Source organism: Mesoplodon densirostris, chromosome 4, assembly GCF_025265405.1.
Source record: "Mesoplodon densirostris isolate mMesDen1 chromosome 4, mMesDen1 primary haplotype, whole genome shotgun sequence".
Classification (NCBI taxonomy): domain Eukaryota; kingdom Metazoa; phylum Chordata; class Mammalia; order Artiodactyla; family Ziphiidae; genus Mesoplodon; species Mesoplodon densirostris.
Window position 1 is genome coordinate 180,065,903 of NC_082664.1, and position 24,490 is coordinate 180,090,392.

At 41.6% G+C, this 24,490-nt stretch overlaps 1 protein-coding gene across 1 annotated transcript in view; it reads left to right on the forward strand.

Moving 5' to 3' along the window:
* Window positions 1-24,490, forward strand: part of TMEM236 (transmembrane protein 236) — a 40,071-nt gene that overhangs the window by 14,573 nt on the left and 1,008 nt on the right. The window contains exon 3 of the mRNA XM_060095494.1: window positions 1,470-1,611. Coding sequence (XP_059951477.1) covers window positions 1,470-1,611 — 142 coding nt within the window. The remainder of the gene's footprint in view (window positions 1-1,469; window positions 1,612-24,490) is intronic.

Sequence of the window (24,490 nt, forward strand, 5' to 3'; positions counted from 1 at the left end):
TTTCATCTTGCCCATTTTTTCCTAATGTCTTGCTTATCTTTAAAACTTGATTTGGAAGAATTATTTGTATATTCAGATCTCAAGCCCTTTTTTGATTATATGTATTGCAAATACCTTCTCACTCTGTGACTTCGTACTCTTAATGGTATCTTTTGATCGAGAGAAGCTCTTAATTTTAAAAGAGTCCAATGCATCAATTTCTTTTCTTTATGGATAGTTCTTTTGGTTACTTGTTTGAGGCGATTTTGTCATATTGTGAATCTGAACCTTTGAGGTCCTGAAGATACTCTCCTATATTATATTTTGGAGGCTATATTATTTTGCCATTCTCTTTTAGATTCAAAATCCACCTGGAACTTATTTTTGTATATGTTGTACAGTAGGGAATTGAGTGTTTTTTCCCAAATAATATCTAATGAACCGAGTACCATTTATTAAAAAATCTGCCCTTGCCACATTTATTTGCAGTGCTGACTTTGTTATAAATCAGATGTGTGTATACCTGGTCTATTCTGAGCTTTCTGTTCTGTACTGCCTACTTCTCTATTCCTGTGCCAACACCACACTGTCTTAATTCTTGTAGCTTTATAATAGCTGTTTATATCCAGAAAAGTAAACACTCCTATCTTCTTTTTCTTCTAGAACGGCTTGCACTTGGTATTCTCATATTCATTTTAGAATCAGCTTGTCATTTTCCACAGAAAAGTTGGAATTTTGATTGAGGTTGTATCAAATTGTATCATTTTTAAAAATCTTATTTTCTAACTCCTTGTTTTTGGTATGTAGGAATAATTTATCCATTTTGGGGAGATTTTCCCCATTTATAATATAGTCTATGAATAATGACAGTTTGTTTTTCTTTCCAATACTTACACTGTTTATTTCTTTCTCTTGCATTATTACACTGGCTAGGACCTCTAGTACAGTGTTGAATAGAAATGGTCATGGTGTAACCTTTGTCTTATTCTTGATCTCAGAGGGAAAACTCTTAACATATCACCATTAACATGATGTTTGCCATAGCCTTTTTTGTAGATACCTTAAAGAGATGAAGGAAGTGCTCCAAAGCCGAGCTGTGTTTACCCAGATCTCTCTTCTTGGAAGACCCAACACTCTAATGTTTGCCCCCTTAGCTCTTTGAGCTAGGACTCTCAGAGGCGCTGCTTAGCAGTTGGGTTGGGAGAGATTCCCCATTCCACTATTCCAGGAGCCTACTGTTAGCTTTTTATGCACATTTACCAAGCTCTGTCTTTAACTGAAAGTTCTTCCATTGATATGAATCCTTATTACATATTTAGAAATGGTTCAAAACCTTGTGGGGTTGAACACCTAAAAAGCTGAAAACCAAGCTTCTAGTCTTTTAGTAAATGTATGTATGATTAATTTAGCACTGCTTTCAAACTCCTCAAAGAATTGTGAACAAAGAAAGTACAAAAATTTAATGCTTCTAAATGGTCTTCTGAAAACAGGTTCAAAAGAATATTAATGGTTCCACTGGTATCTTACCGGACACGTTACCTGACCTGCCAGTCTCTTTGGTTCTGACCTGCTTGATCGTGGTTGATATTATTGAAAAACTCAGGACATATCCTCTTAGAGGGAGGCAAAAGAGTAAGTATTATTTTAAATACAAATATTTTTTAAAGTTTCACATATAGTTCACCTTTCTCCCACTCTTGTCTGTTGACAGGTTTAATGATATCTTTTAAGAGCTAACATTACAGATAGAAGATTACAAATGAAGATATCCAAATATAATTGTAGCTACTTTGATAGCTATACAGTTATTCTTATTTCTTTTTTGATTTTGATAGTACTGACAAATGGATAAAGTTACTAAGTATTTAATACTAAATCTTTAATGTTTACTCTAACATGAAAATTACCTAAGTAAATTATTATAGATTTGTATTTTTAGGAACTCTCTCAAAACCTTAAGTTGAGATGAATAAATAGAGAGTTTAGTCTGCATACCTTTGATACAGGAATTAATATGACTGCTGCAGATACGTCCTAGAGATTTCTGTGTTTTTAATCGTGGATTGTCAAAGAGCTAAAGATCACACTCAAAACCAAGACATGGCACATTCTTCCAAAGGGAGCAGTCGAAACTAAATATTGGTTGACCTTTAAAAAAAACTATTTTGTTAATTGAATATTTTGTTTGGTTAGTCAAAAATTCCCTCAACTTTCATTTAATTTTATGTGATGGTATCTGTGTTTGATTTACAGTATTTGCATGGTATGGTTATTGTATGGCAAAGATTTTGCAATTGAAATGGGTAGGTTTTGTTAATCATTTCCTGACGGAGTGGATGGGACAAATTGAGTGAGTCGTAGCAGAATGCTTTGGGGTAATAGGGCAACTACTACAACCAGGAAGGAAAACACTAGACTCATTTCTTATGAGCCATCACCCCTCCAGTCACTCTTGCTCCTCAGATTGAAAAGCAAAACTGAGTTGGAGGCCTCCAGGAAACCTGAGACTCTGAGCTTCATATTTTTCACTTTGCCCTTGGGTGGCAGACGATAGAGTGTTAAGTTTAACATAACACAGGTGACAGGTAGATAAGATGGCAGCCAATGAGTCTGTTGAAGAAAAGGTACTCCCAAGGTACATCTGCCCTCCACAGACAAGTGTATTTGTCTTAAACTGAGGATATTTGGGAATCGCCAAATGCTTTACTACTTTTGTAGACTTCTTAATGACACAAGCCCATTTTGAAATTGGACTGTTTTTAATGAGTCTGTATTTTCCATGTTAATGTGAAGTTGCTAAGGTTTTAGTGAAAGTTCTCTTTTAAAAAATGCACATGTATATTTTTGGGAATCAGTTATTGGCGTTTTATATTTTAAGTGATGAGTTGGATTTTTAAAGGGGCATTTTCTTTGTATTCAGAAGTAGCGATGAAAAGAGAATCAAAATAAGAGAACCCCAAGGAAGAAGTCAGTCTTGGGGAGAAGACTCTAGAACATCTTGTTCAATTGCTGCTTCTTAGTTGAAGTGCCTCCTTCTTGAGCTCTTTCTTCTCTGCTCAAACTTAGGAAGGTTAGTGTCTGGTTAAATAGCGCCACCGTTTAATAAAACCACACTTTAAAATACTAGCATTCATTCAAACTACCTTTGTAAATATTAATTATATGTGTATTTAGTTTTTGGGCAACCTTTGAACTCAGTTAGTCTCCTATACTCATTTTAACAGGCATACTAATAAAATCAATTGCGTGAATTTTTAACCGATGGGGTGTTCTCATTTATCCTCTGGAATGTAGATTAATACATAAACATAGATTATACTACCTAAATCTGAATATAAGCACGTGTGCTGTAAATATGGTTTCACTGCACGTGCTACTTCAGAATCAAAGCAGTAGGGCAGGGGTGTGTGACAGCCAAGTGTAGACTAATTTGTGTCCCTTTAGAAAATGTTGAGAAAGAAACACATTCTCTTCTTTGCTATCCAGATAGTTTGACATGCATCCATACTAGTCAACTCATAGCAGTTTTCACTTTATACTAGATGAAACTAAGGTACTCTACAATGCTTGGGTTTATGGACACACTGGCCCTACCCTACCTTTTGTTGTTGTTGCATCCATATATTTAAAAAAATTTTTTAATTGAAGTCCAGTTGATTTACAATGCTGTGTTAATTTCTGCTGTACAGTAAAGGGGTTCCGTTGTACATATATAAACATTCTTTTTTTCTATATTCTTTTCCATTGTGGTTTATCACAGGATATTGACTGTAGTTCCCTGTGCTGTACAGTAGGACCTTGTTGTCTGTCCATTCTCTATATACTAGTTTGCATCTGCTCATCCCAAACTCCCAGTCCATCCTCCCCCACACCCTCTCCTAACTATACTATCTTAATTCCAAGCTACCAAAGTTTGATCTTTGTGTAGTTTTTCTTTTTCTAAATTAAAAAATAAAAGTTCTATATTTGACATATGCTTAAAGCAATCTTTCCTGGCCCAAAGAATCCTTTCTGCTAACTTCATACTACCAGTTGAAATGCCTAAGTATCAAGTGATTACCAAGCCGTAACGTTTAACTGGATCATTTCCCATAGACTGGGGCTCACTTGGGAATATTTTTTGGAACATAGATCTCTGAGGCATGGCAATCTCACAGATGCACATAGCACCTAATAGTGTCATATCCTGGCCATGAGAACAAATAATAAGAATACAATATATAGCCTGCATGTCACCCGCTCTTACTAGTACGTGGGTACACATGAATACACTTTTACATTTCCATCTGAATTTTGCTGTCTCAGTCCCAACCTGTTAGTGACTGGACCTCCATTTCTCTTCCTCTCCCATATTGTTCTCTCTCCCATGTTTTAATTTTTTTGTCTGCGTTTTGGGTCTTCGTTGCTGCGCGTGCGCTCTCTCTAGTTGCAGCGAGTGGGGGCTCCTCTTAGTTGTGGTGTGCGGGCTTCTCCTTGTGGTGGCCTCTCATTGCAGAACACGGGCTCCAGTAGTTGTGGCCCGTGGGCTCCGTACTTGTGGCTTGCAGGCTCTAGAGCGCAGGCTCAGTAATTGTGGTGCCCAGACTTCGTTGCTCTGTGGCATGTGGGATCTTCCTGGACCAGGGCTCGAACCCGTGTCCCCTGCGTTGGCAGGCGGGTTGTTAACCACTGTGCCACCAGGGGAGCCCCTCTCCCCCATTTTTAAATGGGACCCTAGGTGGGTCTCCCGTGGTCTCCTTTGTTGGTCTAGACTGTTGAGTGTCCTCTTGCCCCTGCTCCCCCCTCAGCTGTCTTTCTCATGTTCCGACAACATGAGGTGCTGTTGTCCCACCACCCCTGCTGGACTCTGCCCCCCACACCCTAGTACTGCTGTTTCTTGCCTCTGGGATATTGCTTGATGTTCTGCTGGTGTTCTGAACTGATGACCTCTCCCCTGCCATTGGAGGAGTGACTTCCCTCCCGAGTTCTGCGTTCCTAGAGAAGTCCCACACAGAGTCGTGGAAGAGCTATTTTCACTTAGACACACAACCCTTTCATCCCCAGATCGTATAAGGAATCACAGACTGTCTGGGCTTTAATGATTTCAAGTAGTGGTCATCCAATCCACTGGGAACCACTGTTTCCTCTCCTACCACTAGATCGTATGGCTGATTCTGGTAGAGCTAGACTCCTTCTTCTTTGGGAGTGGCGTGGTTTCTGAGGAGCCGCACAGTTTCTCCTTACGTCAGCCTCACCTTCGTTGTCTGAACCCCAAACCATGGTCACCGTTAGATTCTCCTCCCTGCCCTCGCCAAGATTCCTTAACTCCCATATAAACCAGTGACTGCAGACAGACATATAAGGGAGTCTGTGGTTAGGAAGTGAGTTTTCAGTCCTCCCTGCAGGACTCATTAGAGTGGCATGAACCCAGCTTGGGCACCATATTACAAAGCGGTATAATAGCGTATCGTGATTAAAGTACTATATATAGGGCCCCAGGTGACGGCAAACTTCATTTTATCTAAGGTGCTGGAGGTCAGAAAAGACTAAGGGGAATACCTGGAATTTGTAGGAGTTTGTAGGCAGACATGGTGAAGAAAGCTTTCTCCACAGAAGGAAGGTTGGGTCTGTAGAAACCCAGGTGTCCATGTAATAAACGGGCATGTTTGGGAAGCAAAAATAACTTCGGCTGCATTTCTCACCCTGAGTAGGCAAACCTAGCGCTGGAACAGAAGTTGCCTTCTTTTTTTTTTTTTGTGGTACGCGAACCTCTCACTGTTGTGGCCTCTCCCATTGCGGAGCACAGGCTCCGGACACACAGGCTCAGCGGCCATGGCTCACGGGCCCAGCCGCTCCGCGGCATGTGGGATCTTCCCGGACCGGGGCACGAACCCGTGTCTCCCGCATTGGCAGGCGGACTCTCAACCACTGCGCCACCAGGGAATCCCCCGGAAGTTGCCTTCTTAAGACCAGCTACTGTTTGCTTTTCAAATAGTCAATTTGGAAACCTCCAAAGCTGCTCCAAGAGCTACTGTAAAGATCTTCCGGAGGTGGGGAGAGCAGGAGGGGGAGGCTGAACTGGGGTCTATGGATGCCCCAATTCCTACTTCAACCAGAGAAACACAGCTTTTGTTTGCTTAGGAGTTAGTGTTTTATGTAAGATTTCATTGGAAAAAGTGCTTCTTCTAAATGTCTGCAAATCAGCATAGGACCTCATTTAGAGTTGTTGGCTGTACCTATATCTGTACCTATATCCAGCCAATTCTCAGCATCTCCAGCCATTAGTCCTGTGATGACACTGCACAGTCTAGAGAAAACTGTGACCCCCTCCAAGGTCTTGTGACTGACTGTTGCTGCTCTGGGGTATGAGATGATGCAACGCAATCCAATCCCATCTAATACAGTGCAATTCAGCTTCGCAGACAGAGCTGGGTCATCCCGGTGGAGTACACACAGGTTTGAGACCCAACACATAAAAAAACCAGGTAACATTTTTAACATTCCACTTTTGAATTTTTTAAATTTCCAGTGTTTTCTGTTTCTCCAAAATAATACATATTTATTTAAGGATTATCAAATAGACATAAACAAAAAAGAAGAAAATGGAAATCAACCAGAGTTCTACACACTAGAGATCTATAACGGATAGCATCTTGATGGGTGTTCTTTACTTAAGAAAACCTACTTTATAACTTTTTTTTTCTCAACAGTATGTGGTGGGTATCATTCTTGTTAAAAAATGGTGGATATTGGGCTTCCTTGGTGGCGCAGTGGTTGAGAGTCAGCCTGCCAATGCAGGGGACATGGGTTCGTGCCCCGGTCCAGGAAGATCCCACATGCCGCGGAGCGGTTAGGCCCGTGAGCCATGGCCACTGAGCCTGTGCGTCTGGAGCCTGTGCTCCGCAACGGGAGAGGCCACAACAGTGAGAGGCCCGTATACCACAAAGAAAAAAAAAAAAGGTGGATATTATTCTTGTTATTACATCTTCTACTGCATCATTTTTGTTGGCTGAAAAATATTTCCGTGTATTAATGAGCCATGACTTACTAACTTATTGTTGGACAACTAGATTTTCCCCCTAGTTTTGAGCTATTATAAACACGACTGTTAATGACTTGTTTGGAACTGAGAAGGGTTGAGAAGAAAAGGACAAGGATGTGGTTAAAATGAGTAAGGTGGTGTTTGTTTGAGTTGGGTAGGGGAGACAAGCCAGGTTAGAGGACACAAGTGTGGATGGTGCAGGGGGTCTATGTTTTCAGGGACCCTGTGCTGTGTATGGGAGTCATCAGCCACTGTGCGAGGTAACTAGCCAAGCAGAGGCTGGGGCCAGAGTTGACTGCTGCTGGACGGCAGCCGAATGATGTCAGGATGATGACCATAGACAGTGTCCTCAGAAGACCCTGAGCATCCGCACATGCCCAGACTCCTTGGCAACAACGCTTGCCAGAAGAAAGGGACAATTATGGACTGGCTGCTCATGAGGACAAACACAGAGGGGGTCTCAGGGGGTTGTACCAAGGGGGTGGCAAGATGGTTTAGCTACAGTAGGGCTATCTGCATAGTCAGACGTGACTGGCTAGAAGTGAGATCGACAGGCTGTTTGAGTGGAAACCATCATAGCTCTGCAGGGGAGGCGGTTTCCAGCGTCACATCAGTAACAGGTGCATCGTAAGGTTTTCAACTCAATCTGCTCTCATTGGCCCCACTCCAGTTCCTTCCGTGTAGCCTCAGAGACTTGAACCAAGTGCTGCAGGGACTTGGGCAGCACAGATGATTATTTCTTTAGGTGAAATGCCTCCGTGTGTGACTTCGGGCTCAAAGGATATGCAAGGTTTTAAGGCTGGCATCTGTAATTTTTTTAAAGTTCTCCAAGCAATTCTGATGCCCACCTTGATTGAGAGCCTTTAATTATACATTAGGAACTGAGACAAAAGCAAGTTAAAAGCCGAGAGACGAAATCCAAATTCCTAAAGGAACCTTCTTTCCAGATTTCCTTGGAATGGAACTCAGCACTCTGTAACCAAATAGGATGTAAGAGACGCCACAGAAGGTAAAAGAAAAAAAAAGGGGAGACACTGCTTTTCTCTGAATAAAATGAATGGCGTTTTGAGTCCCCCTTTGCTTCTTTTTCAGAAAAAGCTTATCGTACAATCTGAACCCAGTATGTGAGCTGGGTTTCCATAATGTGTTTTGCAATGTGGTTAGAGAGTACGTGTGAGGAACGCTGTTCGAGGCCATGCCAAGAAGGGGGAGGATTTCCTTTTAAACCCTCCCTTTGCTGTTTAGAAGAAGGAAGTTTCAGGAAAGTATGTCAGCTCTAGGATTTGTTCCCCTTCTCAAGAAACAAGTAACCATTTACCGGACTGGGAGTGAGAGAAGGGTGGAATTTCTGATTTATACTTTCTACAGAGGGACCAACTGTCAGGATTAGGACAGTGTAGACCGGGCCAGAAACTAGACTGCAGCGGGTCCCTGTGTCAAAAGGCATGGGGCATCAGGTGCTGCCAGAACTGAGTTAGGACTCCCTTTAATTAGGACAGCTTTCCATGATTGTAACAATTTGGCATTTAATTGTTAATTTTTTCCTAGGGAGGAAATAAAATGTATGAACAATTTTAATACATAAAGTGAGATTTTTGAGAATTGCAAGATATTTTCAAAATAAATATTTTCAAGGACTCTAAGAGTAAGGGAACCTAAAGAATTCAGCATGCATTACTTTATAATAGCAACAAAATTTTATGGCCCCAGCAAGAAATTAAAGGCATAGGTCACTGATTTTCAGTATCTTGATTTCCTTGCGCAGGATTGAAGAGAGTGACACAGGTTGTTGAGCTGGTGGCCAGACAGCCTTTTGTTTACATCGGGTATACATTAGTGGTAGGGTCCAGTGCATAGGGACACCAGTTTGCTCAGACTCTGCTTTCACAGGCGATTTGAGGCCCCCAGGTCCCCCCATTTCAGGTGGGATGGATGTTCTAAAGCAGCAGTCCCCAACCTTTTTGGCACCAGGGACCGGTTTCGTGGAAGACAATGTTTCCACGGCCCCACGGGGGGCGGCAGAGGAAGCTTCTTCCCTCGCTCGTCCGCTGCTCCCCCCCTGTTGTGCGGCCCGGTTCCTAACAGGCTGAGGACCTGTACCCGTCTGTGGCCCAGCTGTTGGGCACCCCTGCTCCAAGTATGCTTCCTGTGAACTCACAAACGCTTTCTTCTGGGAACCACGCATCGGCGCTTTCGTCCCCTGCCTGGTGCCTCCTACTTCCGCCGGTGCCCGGGAGGCTTTTGAATCCCTTGAGCCACCCCTGGCGCCCCAGGGGTACCGCCCCTGGGGATGCCGGCCCGAGTCCAGGGGCTGTGCAGGCGCCGCACCGCGCATGCGCGCACTCTACTGGGCCCACAGCCAGCGGTCTTCCCTTACCGTTGAGCTGCACGGTCCCCAGGCTGCACTGCTGGGAGCTCCAAATGCCTTTCAGGGCTTCTTTACCAAATCAGTCCATGGTCTCGCTTAAAGGGCTCCATCTAGGACCCAGGCCAGAGGATAGTCTGTGCAGGATTCCCAAGTCTTCCTGTGATGGGAGGGGATTGAGAGCATGGGGGCCGGGGTTGGGGGGAGGGTGGGTATTATTCAGCCTGGTTTTGACGCTGTGGCTTACCTGCCTTAGTGCAGATTTTTTTTTTTTCTCTAGAATGCGCACGGCTCCATCCTGCTCATAGTCTCCGGAACAGGAATTCCTCCCATCTTTTATGCAGCAAATCTTTATGGAGGATCTGTTCCATACCAGACACTCCACTAGGCTCTGGGAGTGAAGTGATGGGTGAAAACAAGCAGAGCCCCCGTTGCATGGAGCTCACCGTCTAGTGGGTGTGGTACCACGTTTCTGAAGGACACTAACAAATACCTATAATTAAAGCTGAGGTAAGGGCTCTGGAGGCAACAAGTCAGGCTCATTCCCGCGTGGGTCCATTTGTATCACCCTGATTGGGCTCACACTGGGGTTTCTAGCTCTGGTCTCTATCCAGGCACTTAACTAGTAGAGGAAGTTCAAACCACTTCGAAGTCTAGAATGATTTACTGTATACATGAATGCATATTATATATTATATACTTATGACATTGTTAGCATAATTCATACGCTCATTATTATAGTATACATACTATATTAATGTAAATGTAGAAAAATAAGTTTTCTACTTCTGTACTGAAAATTAAATTACATTCTCTCAGAAGCAAATACCGTATGCTAGCACATATATATGGAATCTACAAAAAAAAAATGGTTCTGAAGAACCTAGGGGCAGGACAGGAATAAAGACGCAGAGGTAGAGAATGGACTTGAGGACACGGGGAGGGGGAAGGGTAAACTGGGACGAAGTGAGAGAGTGGCATGGATATATATACACTACCGAATGTAAAATAGATAGCTAGTGGGAAGCAGCCACATAGCACAGGGAGATCAGCTCAGTGCTTTGTGACCACCTAGAAGGGTGGGATAGGGAGGGTGGGAGGGAGACACAAGAGGGAGGGGATATGGGGATATACATATGCATATGGCTGATTCACTTGGTTATACAGCAGCAACTAACACAACACTGTGAAACAATTATACTCCAATAAAGATGTTAAAAAAAGGGTAAAAAAATAAATTAAAAAAACAAATTAATTACATTCTCTGATATAAACACATATCAAAGAGGAGAAGGACCAGACTATCCCAAATGAAAAGCTGAAGATTAGAAAATGAAGAAAATTTTCTCAACCTTAACAAATGGGATTTTTAAGCATTGATAATATTGTCAGTTTTTAGCAATTCTTGTCCAGTATTAGATGAATCTGTAGAGGGAAAGATGATCTTTAAACTACCAAGCCTTCCTGCCGTGTCCTCAGACAAAAGAATTCCCTTAGAATTTCACATTGCCTAAATTCAGAAATGAATGTATTTCTTGTCGGATTTATGCAATGCCTAGCCTGGAACTGGAACTGAATCTGAGGGCTTTGGGATTTACCGGATCACAATACAACGCCTTTTTTAAAGAAAGTTGTCACAGTTCTCTCACAACTGATAATGTATGCCCAAGAGGTCTTGCAGAACTGATGATAAGTTGAATTCATTAGTGTTATTATTATTTGATGAAACCTTGCATACAGTTTTGAGCACAGAGAGTAGTACGCTGGTCAGTGTTTAAACAACTGTCTCTCCTGGTGGGGGTGGTGGGGAAGCCCTGATTTGTAACATTTGCCAATTCTTTTCCGGCATGAATACTCTCACAGTGACCAATTTACAGATACCAAGGGAGTATCACTGAGCACTGATCACGGAATTGAGAAGAGGTACACATGACTGCCTCTCATCAGCTGGTGCAAGCTGTCTCTGCCTGCATAGGGTGTATCTGTGCAGTAGCATATTTCTTTGTAAATAGGCAAATCTAAGAATTAAAGAATTAGTCTCTGTTAGTTGGACACTATGTCTCCAAATTTTTGACCTCCCCTGATATACGGGATACTGGGTAGCCGTGTAACTATAACCAAAGTTTAACTGTAATCACTGTTTACATTCTATTTTCTATTCTCTTCTAATTCATTTAAAACAATTATTTAATGCACATAGAGCTGTTTCTCTGTGTCACACACTATTTTAAATGCTTTACAAATGTTGACTCAATCCTTCATCATAACCATGCTGGGAGGTCGGCGCTGGGTTTCATCATTTATTACTTGGCAGTGACGTTACTTGTCTTCCCAACCTCAGATGTGCTCCTCAAAGGAAACTGTGTACAGACACAGGTCAGCGAGTTTAGTCAGTGGAGATGGTGAAAATAACAATGTTTGTAATTTGTATTTTAAACACTTAAGAGTATCAAAGTGTTTATTTTAGACAGAGTGTATTTTTTTATTTGTATATTTGTTTTATTTTATTTTTTAAAACATCTTTACTGGAGTATAACTGCTTTACATTGTGTTAGTTTCTGCTGTATAACAAAGTGAATCAGCTATACGTACCCATATATCCCCATATCTCCTCCCTCTTGCATCTCCCTTCCACCCTCCCTATCCCACCCTTCTAGGTGGTCACAAAGCACTGAGCTGATCTCCCTGTGCTATGTGGCTGCTTCCCACTAGCTATCTATTTTACATTCGGTAGTGTATATATGTCCATGCCACTCTCTCACTTTGTCCCAGCTTACCCTTCCCCCTCCCTGTGTCCTCAAGTCCATTCTCTACATCTGCGTCTCTATTCCTATCCTGCCCCTAGATTCTTCAGAGCCATTATTTATTTATTTTTAGATTCCATATATATGTGTTAACATACGGTATTTGTTTTTCTCCTTCTGACTTACTTCACTCTGTAGGACAGACTCTAGGTCCATCCACCTCACTACAAATAACTCAACTTTGTTTCTTTTTATGGCTGAGTAATATTCCACTGTATATATGTGCCACATCTTCTTTATCCATTTATCTGTCGATGGACACTTAGGTTGCTTCCATGTCCTGGCTATTGTAAATAGAGCTGCACTGAGCATTGTGGTACATGACTTTTTTTGAATTATGGTTTTCTCCGGGTATATGCCCAGGAGTGGAATTGCTGGGTCATATGGTAGTTCTATTTTTAGTTTTTTAAGGAACCTCCATACTGTTCTCCATAGTGGCTGTATTAATTTACATTCCCACCAACAGTGCAAGAGTGTTCCCTTTTCTCCACACCCTCTCCAGCATTTATTGTTTGTAGAATTTCTGATGATGTTCATTCTGACTGGTGTGAGGTGATACCTCATTGTAGTTTTGATTTGCATTTCTCTAATGATTAGTGATGTTGAGCATTCTTTCATGTGTTTGTTGGCAATCTGTATATCTTCTTTGGAGAAATGTCTATTTAGGTCTTTTGCCCATTTTTGGATTGGGTTGTTTGTTTTTTTGATAGTGAGCTGCTTGTGTATTTTAGAGATTAATCCTTTGTCAGTTGCTTCATTTGCAAATATTTTCTCCCATTCTGAGGGTTGTCTTTACGTCTTGTTTATGGTTTCCTTTGCTGTGCAAAAGCTTTTAAGTTTCATTAGGTCCCATTTGTTTAATTTGTTCTTATTTCCATTTCTGTAAGAGGTGGGTCAACAAGGGTCTTCCTGTGATTTATGTCATAGTGTGTTCTGCATATGTTTTCCTCTAAGAGTTTTATAGTATCTGGCCTTACATTTAGGTCTTTAATCCATTTTGAGTTTATTTTTGTGTATGGTGTTAGAGAGTGTTTTAATTTCATTCTTTTACATGTAGTTCTCCAGTTTTCACAGCACCACTTATTGAAGAGGCTGTCATTTTCCATTGTATATTCTTGCCTCCTTTATCTGAGATAGGGTGACCATATGTGCATGGATTTATCTCTGGGCTTTCTATCCTGTTCCATTGATCTATATTTCTGTTTTTGTGCCAGTACCATACTGTCTTTGATTACTGTAGCTTTGTAGTATAGTCTGAAGTCAGGGAGCCTGATCCCTCCAGCTCCGTTTTTCTTTCTCAAGATTGCTTTGGCTATTTGGGGCCTTTTGTGTTTCCATACAAATTGTGAAATTTTTGTTCTAGTTCTGTGAAAAATGCCATTGGTAGTTTGACAGGGATTGCATTGAATCTGTAGATTGCTTTGGGTAGTATAGTCATTTTCACAGTGTTGATTCTTCCAGTCCAAGAACATGGTATATCTCTCCATCTGTTTGCATCATCTTTAATTTCTTTCATCAAAGTCTTATGGTTTTCTGAGTAGAGGTCTATTGTCTCCTTAGGTAGGTTTATTCATCTTATTCTTTTTGATGCAGTGGTAAATAGGAGTGTTTCCTTAATTTCTCAGATTTTTCATCACTAGTGTATAGGAATGCAAGAGATTTCTGTGCATTAATTTTGTATCCTGCTACTCTACCAAATTCATTGATTAGCTCTAGTAGTTTTCTGGTGGCATCTGTAGGATTCTCTATGTATACTATCATCTCATCTGCAAACAGTGACAGTTTTACTTCTTCGTTTCCAGTTTGGATTCATTTTATTTCTTTTTTGTGTCTGATTGCTGTGTCTAAAACTTCCAAAACTATGTTGAATAATAGTGGTGAGAGTGTGCAACCTTGTCTTTTTCCTGATCTTAGTGGAAATGGTTTCAGTTTTTCACCACTGAGAATGATGTTGGCTGTGGATTTGTCGTATATGCCTGTATCATGTTGAGGTAAGTTCCCTCTATGCCTACTTTCTGGAGAGTTTTTATCATAAATAGGTGTTGAATTTTGTTGAAAGCTTTTTCTGCATGTATTGAGATGATCATATGGTGTTTATCCTTCAGTTTGTTAATATGGTGTATCACATTGATTGATTTGCGTATACTGAAGAATCCTTGCATTCCTGGAATAAACTCCACTTGATCATGGTGTATGATCCTTTAAATGTGCTGCTGGATTCTGTTTGCTAGTGTTTTGTTGAGGATTTTTGCATGTATGCTCATCAGTGATATTGGCCTGTAGTTTTCTTTCTTTGGGACATCCTTGTCTGGTTTTGGTATCAAGGTGATGGTGGCCTTGTAGAATGAGTTTGGGAGTGTTCCTCCCTCTGCTATATTTTGGAAGAGTTTGAGAAGGATAGGTGTTAGCTCTTCTCTAAATGCTTGATAGAATTCGCCTGTGAAGCCATCTGGTCCTGGGCTTTAGTTTGTTGGAAGATTTTTAATCACAGTTTCAATTTCAGTGCTTGTGATTGATCTGTTAATATTTTCTATTTCTTCCTGGTTCAGTCTCAGAAGGTTGTGCATTTCTAAGAATTTGTCCATTTCTTCCAGGTTGTCCATTTTATTGGCATATAGTTGCTTGAAGTAATCTCATGATCCTTTCTATTCTGCAGTGTCTGTTGTTACTTCTCCATTTTCATTTCTAATTCTGTTGATTTGAGTCTTCTCCCTTTTTATCTTGGTGAGTCTGGCTAATAGTTTATCAATTTTGTTTATCTTCTCAAAGAACCAGCTTTTAGTTTTATTGATCTTTGCCATCATTTCCTTCATTTCTTTTACATTTATTTCTGATCTGATCTTTATGATTTCTTTCCTTCTGATAACTTTGGGTTTTTTTGGTCTCCTGTCTCCAATTGCTTTAAGTGTAAGGTTAGGTTGTTTATTTGAGATGTTTCTTGTTTCTTGAGGTAGGATTGTATTGCTATAAACTTCCCTCTTAGAACTGCTTTTGCTGCATCCCACAGGTTTTGGGCCATCGTGTTTTCATTGTCAGTTGTTTCTAGGTATTTTTTTTTAATTTTCTCTTTGATTTCTTCAGTGATCTCTTGCTTATTTAGTAGCGTATTGTTTAGCTTCCATGTGTTTGTAGTTTTTACAGGTTTTTTTCCTGTAATTGATATCTAGTGTCATAACATCATGGTCAGAAAAGATACTTGATACGATTTCACTTTTCTTAAATCTACCAAGGCTTGATTTGTGACCCAAGCTATGATGTATCTTGGAGAATGTTCCATGAGCACTTGAGAAGAAAGTGTATTCTGCTGTTTTTGGATGGAATGTCCTATAAATATCACTTAAGTCCATCTTGTTTAATGTATCATTTAAATCTTGTGTTTCCTTATTTATTTTCATTTTGGAAGATCTGTCCATTGGTGAAAGTGGGGTGTTAAAAGTCCCCTACTGGGCCTCCCTGGTGGCGCAAGTGGTTAAGAGTCTGCCTGCCGATGCAGGGGATACGGGTTCGTGCCCCAGTCTGGGAGGATCCCATATGCCGCGGAGCGGCTGGGCCCGTGAGCCATGGCCGCTGGGCCTGCGCATCCGGAGCCTGTGCTCCGCAACGGGAGAGGCCACAACAGTGAGAGGCCCACATACTGCAAAAAGAAAAAAAAAAAAAAAAAAAAAAAAAGTCCCCTACTGTGATTGTGTTACTGTCGATTTCCCCTTTTATGGCTGCTAGCGTTTACCTCATGTATTCAGGTGCTCCTATGTTGGGCGCATAAATATTTACAATTGTTATATCTTCTTGGATTGATCCCTTGATCATTATGTAGTGTCCTTCTTTGTCTCCTGTAATAGTCTTTATTTTAAAGTGTATTTTGTCTGATATGAGAATTGCTACTCCAGCTTCCTTTTGATTTGCATTTGCATGGAATATCTTTTTCCATACCCTCACTTTCAGTCTGTATGTGTCCCTAGGTCTGAAGTGAGTCACTTGTAGACAGCATATATATGGGTCTTGTTTTTGTATCCATTCAGCCAGTCTATGTCTTTTGGTTGGAGTATTTAATGCATTTGCATTTAAGGTAGTTATCCATATGTTATGTTCCTATTACCGTTTTCTTAATAGTTTTGGGTTTGTTATTGTAGGTGTTTTCCTTCTCTGTGTTTCCTGCCTAGAGAAGATCCATTAGCATTTGTTTTAAAGCTGGTTTGGTGGTGCTGAATTCTCTTCTTTTGCTTGTCTGGAAAGGTTTTAATTTCTCTGTCGAATCTGAATGAGGTCCTTGCTTGGTAGAGTTACCTGGATTGTAGCTTTTTCCCTTTCATCACTTTAAGTATGTCCTGCCACTCCCTTCTTGCTTGCAAAGCTTGTGCTGAAAGATCAGCTGTTCACCTTATGTGGATTCCCTCGTATGTTATTTGTCGCTTTTCCTGTGCTGCTTTTTAATTTTTGATAGTTTGATTAATATATGTCTTGGCGTGTGTCTCCTTGGATTTATCCTGTATGGGACTCTCTGCACTTCCTGGACTTGATTGACTATTTCCTCTCCCATACTAGGGAAGTTTTCAACTATAATCTCTTCAAATATTTTCTCAGTCCCTTTCTTTTTCTCTTCTTCTTCTAGGACCGCTATAATTTGAATGCTGGTGCATTTAATGTTGTCCCAGAGGTCTCTGAGAGTGTCCTCAATTCTTTTCATTCTTTTTTCTTTATTCTGCTCTGAGGTAGTTATTTCCACCATTTTATCTTCCAGGTCACTTATCTGTTCTTCTGCCTCAGTTAGTCTGCTATTGATTCCTTCTAGAGAATTTTTACTTTCATTTATTGTGGTGTTCATCATTATTTGTTTGCTCTTTAGTTCTTCTAGGTCCTTGTTAAATGTTTCTTGTATTTTCTCCATTCTATTTCCAAGATTTTGGATCATCTTTACTATCAGTACTCTGAATTCTTTTTCAGGTAGACTGCCTATTTCTGCTTCATTTATTAGGTCTGGTGGGTTTTTACCCTGCTCCTTCATCTGATGTGTGTTTCTCTGTCTCCCCATTTTGCTTAACTTACTGTGTTTGGGGGTTTCCTTTTCACTGCCTGCAGGTTCATAGTTCCTGTTGTTTTTGCTGTCTGCCCCCAGTGGGTAAGCTTGATTCAGTGGGTTTTGTAGGCTCCCTCGTGGAGGGGACTGGTGCCCTTGTTCTGGTGGATGAGGCTGGATCTTGTCTTTCTGGTGGGCAGGTCCGAGTTTGGTGGTGTGTTTTGGGGTATCTGTGATCATATGATTTTAGGCAGCCTCTCTGGTAATGGGTGGGGTTGTGTTCCTGTGTTGCTAGTTGTTTGGCATGGGGTGTCCAGTACTGTAGCTTGCTGGTTGTTGAGTGGATCTGGATCTTAATGTTGAGATGGAGATCTCTGGGAGAGCTGTCGCCGATTGATATTACGTGGGTCCGGGAGGTCTCTGGTGGACCAATGTCATGAACTCGGCTCTCCCACCTCCCAGGCCTAGGCCTGACACCCTGCCAAAGCACCAAGACCCTGTCAGCCACATGGCTCAGAAGAAAAGGGAGGGAAAAAAAAGAAAGAAATAAAATAAAATAAAAGTAATTACAATAAAAAAAATTTTAATATTATTAAAATAAAAAAGCAATTAAAAAGTAAGAGAGCAAAGAAACCAATAAACAAACCCACTAATGATAACAAGCGCTAAAATCTAAACTAAGGTAAACATATAAATCAGAAACTAGTCAGTTGCATACAGCAAACCCCAAGTCTACAGTTGCTCCCAAAGTCCACTGCCTCAATTTTGGGATGAGTCATTGTCTATTCAGGTATTCCACAGATGCAGGGTACATCAAGTTGATTGTGGAGATTTAATCCGCTGCTCCTGAGGCTGCTGGGAGAGATGTTCCTTTGTCGTCTTTGTTCGCACAGCTCCTGGGGTTCAGCTTTGGATTTGGCCCCACCTCTGCGTGTAGGTTGCCAGAGGGCGTCTGTTCTTCGCTCAGACAGGGCGGGGTTAAAGGATTAGCTACTTCCGGGGCTCTGGCTCACTCAGGCTGGGGTGGGGGGGAGGGAGGGGCACGGAGTGCGAGGCGAGCCTGCGGCGGCGAAGGCCGGCGTGACGTTGCACCAGCCTGAGGCGCGCCGTGCGTTCTCCCGGGGAAGTTGTCCCTGGATCCCGGGACCCCGACAGTGGCGGGCTGCACAGGCTCCCCGGAAAGGGGGTGTGGATAGTGACCTGTGCTCACACACAGGTCTCTTGGCGGCGGCAGCAGCAGCCCCAGCGTCTCACGCCCGTCTCTGGGGTCCGCGCTGATACCCGCGGCTCGTGGACGTCTTTGTAGCTCCTTTAAGCGGCACTCTTAATCCCCTCTCCTCGCGCACCAGGAAACAAAGAGGGAAGAAAAAGGCTCTTGCCTCTTCGGCAGGTCCATACGTTTCCCGGACTCCCTCCCGGCCAGCCGTGGTGCACTAACCCCTTCAGGCTGTGTTCTCGCCGCCAGCCCCAGTCCCCTCCCTGAGCTCCGACCGAATCCCGAGCCTCAGCTCCCAGCTCCGCCCACCCCGGCGGCCGATCAGACTAGCCTCTCAGGCTGGTGAGTGCCAGTCGGCACCGATCCTCTGTGCGGGAATCTCTCCGCTTTGCCCTCCGCACCCCTGTTGCTGTGCTCTCCTCCACGGCTCCGAAGCTTCCCCCCTCCGCCACCCGCAGTCTCCGCCCGCGAAGGGGCTCCTAGTGTGTGGAAACCTTTCCTCCTTCACGGCTCCCTCCTAGAGTGGCAGGCCCCATCCCTATCCTTTTGTCTCTGTTTATTCTTTTTTCTTTTGCCCTTCCAGGTATGTGGGGAGTTTCTTGCCTTTTGGGAGGTCTGAGGTCTTCTGTTCAGCAGGTGTTCTGTAGGCGTTGTTCCACATGTAGATGTATTTTTGGGGAGGAAGGTGATTTCCACGTTTTACTCCTCCGCCATCTTGAAAGTCCTCCTTATTATTTTTTTAATCTCTAAAAGTACTTTGACCGAAAGTGCTTCATATGTTTTTTAAAAGTTTTTCATAAGACTGTGACTTTTCTTCTATTCCAGATTTTTTTTTTTTCTCTCAGCATGTTATATTTAAATCATTAGCAGTTTTCTTTCTCTAGACCATCTTCCTCTCAGGGAAAAATTGATTTCAGGGACTGTGTATCAAGACTAGTCATACTTTTTCTGAATGAGTCTTTAATTCGATCTTATGGTTGCCGTTGCTGTGAGTTGAGTAACAACCTCATTTCACATCAGCTGCCTTGACGGCCTCAAGAGCCTCTTTGATGAATCCCCAGGTCCTCTCTAGCTCCCGTGCCCTGCATTGTTCTCATCTTTGGTGAACTTAGAATAAACTTAGAATGAATCCAAAACGTTTATCGTGGCCCATAAGCTCTACATCACCTGGCTTTGCCACGGACAGTGTTGTCTAGTGCTTAAGGGTCTGTGGTTCACGCTCCATCCCTTTCCTTGCTTGCCGTGTGACCCTGGAAACAATCCTTAATCTCTTTCTGCCTTAGTTTACTCATCTTTAAAATGGAAACATAATAGTATCTACATCATAGAGGTTTATTATTATTATTATTATATTGAAGTATAGTTGATTTATAATATTGTGTTAGTTTCAGGTATATAGCAAAGTGATTCAGTTATATATATTGTATATATTTCAGATTCTTTTCCATAATAGGTTATTACAAGATGTTGAATATAGTTCCCTGTGCTCTATGGTAAATCCTTACTGCTTATCTGTTTTATATATAGTAGTTTGCATATGCCTAATTTATCTCCCCCGACACCTTTACCCTATATTAGCCACGTCATAGAGTTTTTCTAAGGATGAAGTGAATGGATGCATAGAAAGGGCTTAGAAGGGCACCTGGTATGGAGAAGACACTTAGTAAGTCTTAGCTTCTCTCCTCTTCTTCCCTCTCTTGCCCCCCACCAGCCCCTCACCACACTCTCCTCCTTTCAGCTCATTTTAGCTGAAGGAGCTTTACACCTACTCTTCCTAACACCTGGAAAGTTCCTTTCTCCATTCTCACATAATTCATTCCTATTTATTCTTCAGTCTCTGCTTAACTGTCACTTCCCAGATCCAGGGGGTGGAGTGGTGAAGGCAGGGACATTATCCGCTGCATCATTCTCAGTGCCCAGCCTAAGCTTGGAACAGCACTCTACAGTGTGTCTGCTAACAGCAGACCACTTGGGTGTCCAAGTGTTCTAGCCCTTAACCAACATCAGGTGCAGTCTTTTGGCCGTGCCATGCGGGGATCTTAGCTCCCCAACCAGGGATCGAACCTGTGCCCCCTGCAGTGGAAGGTGAAGTCTTAACCACTGGACCACCAAGGAAGCCCCCGTCAGGAGTGGTTTTTTTTTTTTTTGCGGTATGCGGGCCTCTCACTGTTGTGGCCTCTCCCGTTGCGGAGCACAGGCTCCGGACGTGCAGGCCCAGCGGCCATGGCTCACGGGCCCAGCCGCTCCGCGGCATATGGGATCCTCCCAGACCGGGGCACGAACCCGTATCCCCTGCATCGGCAGGCGGACTCTCAACCACTGCGCCACCAGGGAGGCCCAGGAGTGGTTTTGAAGCTGTTGTTTGGAGAGGCAGTTTTGAAGCCTGTCCCCCTACTAACGGCGCTACCTAGCACTCGCCTGCTGTTGGCACTTGAGTCCCTTCCCCCTCAAAAAGGCCGTTTTACCCCTAAGCTGAGATTTCCCTTTTCCAAGTTGCCTTTATACAGTGAAATTTTTGAATGAATAAAATTAAAATGTTGATTTCATTTAAAAAGTGCGTTTTTAGTAGCAGTGTCATTCCTGTCTTGTTTTTAGGTGCCCTTTTTTGTGATTCTTCTCTCTCTTTTTGCTCTTTTTTTATTTAAATAACTTTTATTGCTTTCTTTTTCTCTTTGCAAGAGGAATACATGCTCACTCTAGAAAATTCCTCACTACTGATTTGTTATGTTTTACTTACACTTTCCCTGTAAGTGATCTAAAACTTTTGGTGAACAAGTTAGAGATAGAAATACATCACTATGAAGAAATAATCAAGCAAAAGAGGTGTGAGTTACCTACTTAAACATTTATCTGTTATCAAAATGGCATTTCCTTATTTATTTGGCATGCACGGTGAGGATAAAAAGTTGTTTTGGCGGCTGGCATCAGCTGTGGGGAACTGCGCAGCAGGCCTGCTATTTTTACTTTTTATTTTTTATGTGTTGTATTTCTTTCTTTTAAAATTAATTAATTAATTTTTTGGCTGCGTTGGGTTTTCATTGCTGTGCACAGGCTTTCTCTAGTTGTGGCGAGCAGGGGCTACTCTTCGTTGTGGTGCGTGGGCTTCTCATTGCAGTGGCTTCTCCTGTTGCGGAGCACGGGCTTCTGGGTGCACGGGCTTCAGTAGTTGTGGCACGCTGGCTCAGTACTTGTGGCTCTTGGACTCTAGAGCGCAGGCTCAGTAGTTGTGGCGCACAGGCTTAGTTGCTCCGCGGCATGTGGGATCTTCCCAGACCAGGGTTCGAACCCATGTCCCCTGCATTGGCAGGCGGACCAGGGAAGTCCTCTACTTTTTTACAGGGCAACGTGAGCCTTTAAGGAAGTGAGTAGATTGCTCTCTTTGTGTTTATATCTTTTACAGATTTTGCACAAATAAATATAATTCTCCTCAAATAGAACCCTGACAACTAACAGCAACAATAAAAAGCATTCCAGCTATAAGTGGAAATTTTAAAAATAATAATTCGGAGGGAAACTAATCATGGAGCCGAAGGGAATAGTATTGAATACATGAAGATTTATGTGACTGGAGGATAAATTTGCTGGTCTGTTCTAACGACCAAATGAATTCTTGACATCCTCAGCTCTACCCTGCCCTTTGGGAGGCCAGCAGAGCTTTCCAGCTCACAGTTATAATGCTTTTTACTTGGAAAGGGGACAGCAGAGACCCTAAACTAGTCCCCAAATCTAAACTAGTCCTTAATGAGCCGTGGAGAAATATGAGGCTGATTTTACCAAATACACATGGATTAGGGCTTTTGTATTTCATTAAAAATGAACCCTAGCTAAGAATTCGTTGTTTGTACCAACAGCTCTTATCCTCAGATATTACAACTCCCAATGACTGTTTAAAAAATGTTAATGTGTCACTTCTTAGATTGCACTTCTGGCTTTGAAACAATGCTGAATTTGCAATCATCCTCAAAAGCCCCAATTATATGCTTTGTTCCTCATATTGACAAAGGAATTTGGATTTTCATTTGAACACCTTGATCTACTGCAAGAGGTGAAGGAGAGTGCTCTAAGACATGACATACTCTAAGAAACGTATTTTCTATATTGATTTTTTTTTGGTAAAGTAAGAGATACAATTGATGCAAGCAAGCATCTGAGTTTAAAAACAGATGATATTATGATTGTTAAAATAATAGTAATTAGCATATATTTTTCTCTCTTGAATGTAATTTATCAGAATGATTCCTTTCTCTGTCTGACTTACTTCATTAAGTATGATAATCTCTAGGTCCATCCATGTTGCTGCAAGTGGCATTATTTTTTTCTTTTTCATAAATTATTTTTTTACGGCTGAGTAATATTCCATTGTCGTATGATATCACTTATGTGTGGAATCTAATTTTAAAAACAACACAAATGAACTTATTTACAAAACAGAAACAGACTCACAGATCTCAAAATCAAACTTATGGTTACCAAAGGGGAAACATAGGGGGAAGGGATAAATTATGAAATTGGGATTAACAGATACACACTACTGTATATAAAATAGATAACTAACAAGGATCTACTGAGCACAGGGACCTACTAGAGCACAGGGAACTCTACTCAATATTCTGTAATAACCTATATGGGAAAAGAATCTGAAAAGGAATGAATATATATATATATGTAACTGAATCACTTTGCTGTACACCTGAACTGACAAAACATTATAAATGAACTATATTCCAATTTAAAAAAAAAGATTCCTACTCATGCCACTGTGACATCTAAGTTTGATAAGGAAGTTTCTAAGGGTCATGGTTCCTAACATTTATTTATGAATGATTTATACCAGAAGTAAATAATATCTCATCAAGAATTTAATTATTTTTTAGTTGATAAATGTACTCAATTCACACTTAAAATTTAAAAATAATTAATTGTATAGAAAGAAAACTGAGGTTTGTCCTTTAAACAACTCCTACTTATAGTAATCAAGCCTTTTATTAGTCATTAATCATAATAGCTTATTTGTTTTAAAATGTTTTCACTTCAGCTCAATACATCTCAACAACTTTTATTGACTTTGTGTCTTTAACCTTTAGAGCTATTCCATCTAATGACTCTCTTTAAATTTTGTCTTATCAAGTAATGTGGCAGCTCAGCACATTTGCTGAGTAAACTTTGTCAAGACCTGAGAAGTTCTTAGCAACGAAAATGGTGCTTAAGTGTTCAAATATTTGGAAAATATGTGCTAGTCCTTTCATGTAGAAAAATCATACCATCAACAGTAAGTTCTGAGATTTGAGCTTCCTTCATAACCCCAACCTCAACACCCATGTGTGTACAGAGAGACACACACATCCCCCCCCCTCTCTCACACACACACACACACACACACTATGATGCTGATGAGGAAACACCCTACTCATTCAGATGACTGACATGTTGACCAGCCACAGCTTCATGGTCACAAATGAGATACTTTAGTCTAACCCATCGCACTGACGAGTTCAAAAACTCTGGGGGAAAGAACAGCTTAAGAATCTTGGATACAGAATGTTATCCTTCACTAAGACTCTCTCATGCTCTCTCATGCTCATGCTCAAAAGACCCTCTTAGCACCAGACTCTAAGCTTGGCGATCTGGGTTGTAGTGATCTCTGTGGGCGTCTTATAAGATTGGACCATTGAACTTCTGATTCATTTGATTTTATGATATGTATCTGTTTTATAATTAGCATGTGATGTATTGCCTCTAGAAAGTGCTAGCAGCCATAAAGTTAAGGGATTGTCAGTTGGGGTCAAACAAGTCTGGGCGTGAATTCCAGCTCTGCCCATTCCTAACTGTGTATTTGAATTTAGGCATCATTTCACCTCTTGTACTCCAGTCTCTATATTTATCGAATGGGATAGTAATCCCTATCTCTCAACTTTTTATCTGAGGATTAAATGAGATAATGTGTGAAAGTGCTTACTTAGCTCAGTAACCAGTAATGGCTATTATTCTGAAATGGTAAAAATGACTTAGGATCCATACCCAGGGAAATACAAAGACACAAAGAGCCTTCTCTGCCTCTGTTTTTTTTGCACTGTGCTACTCATTGCTATCT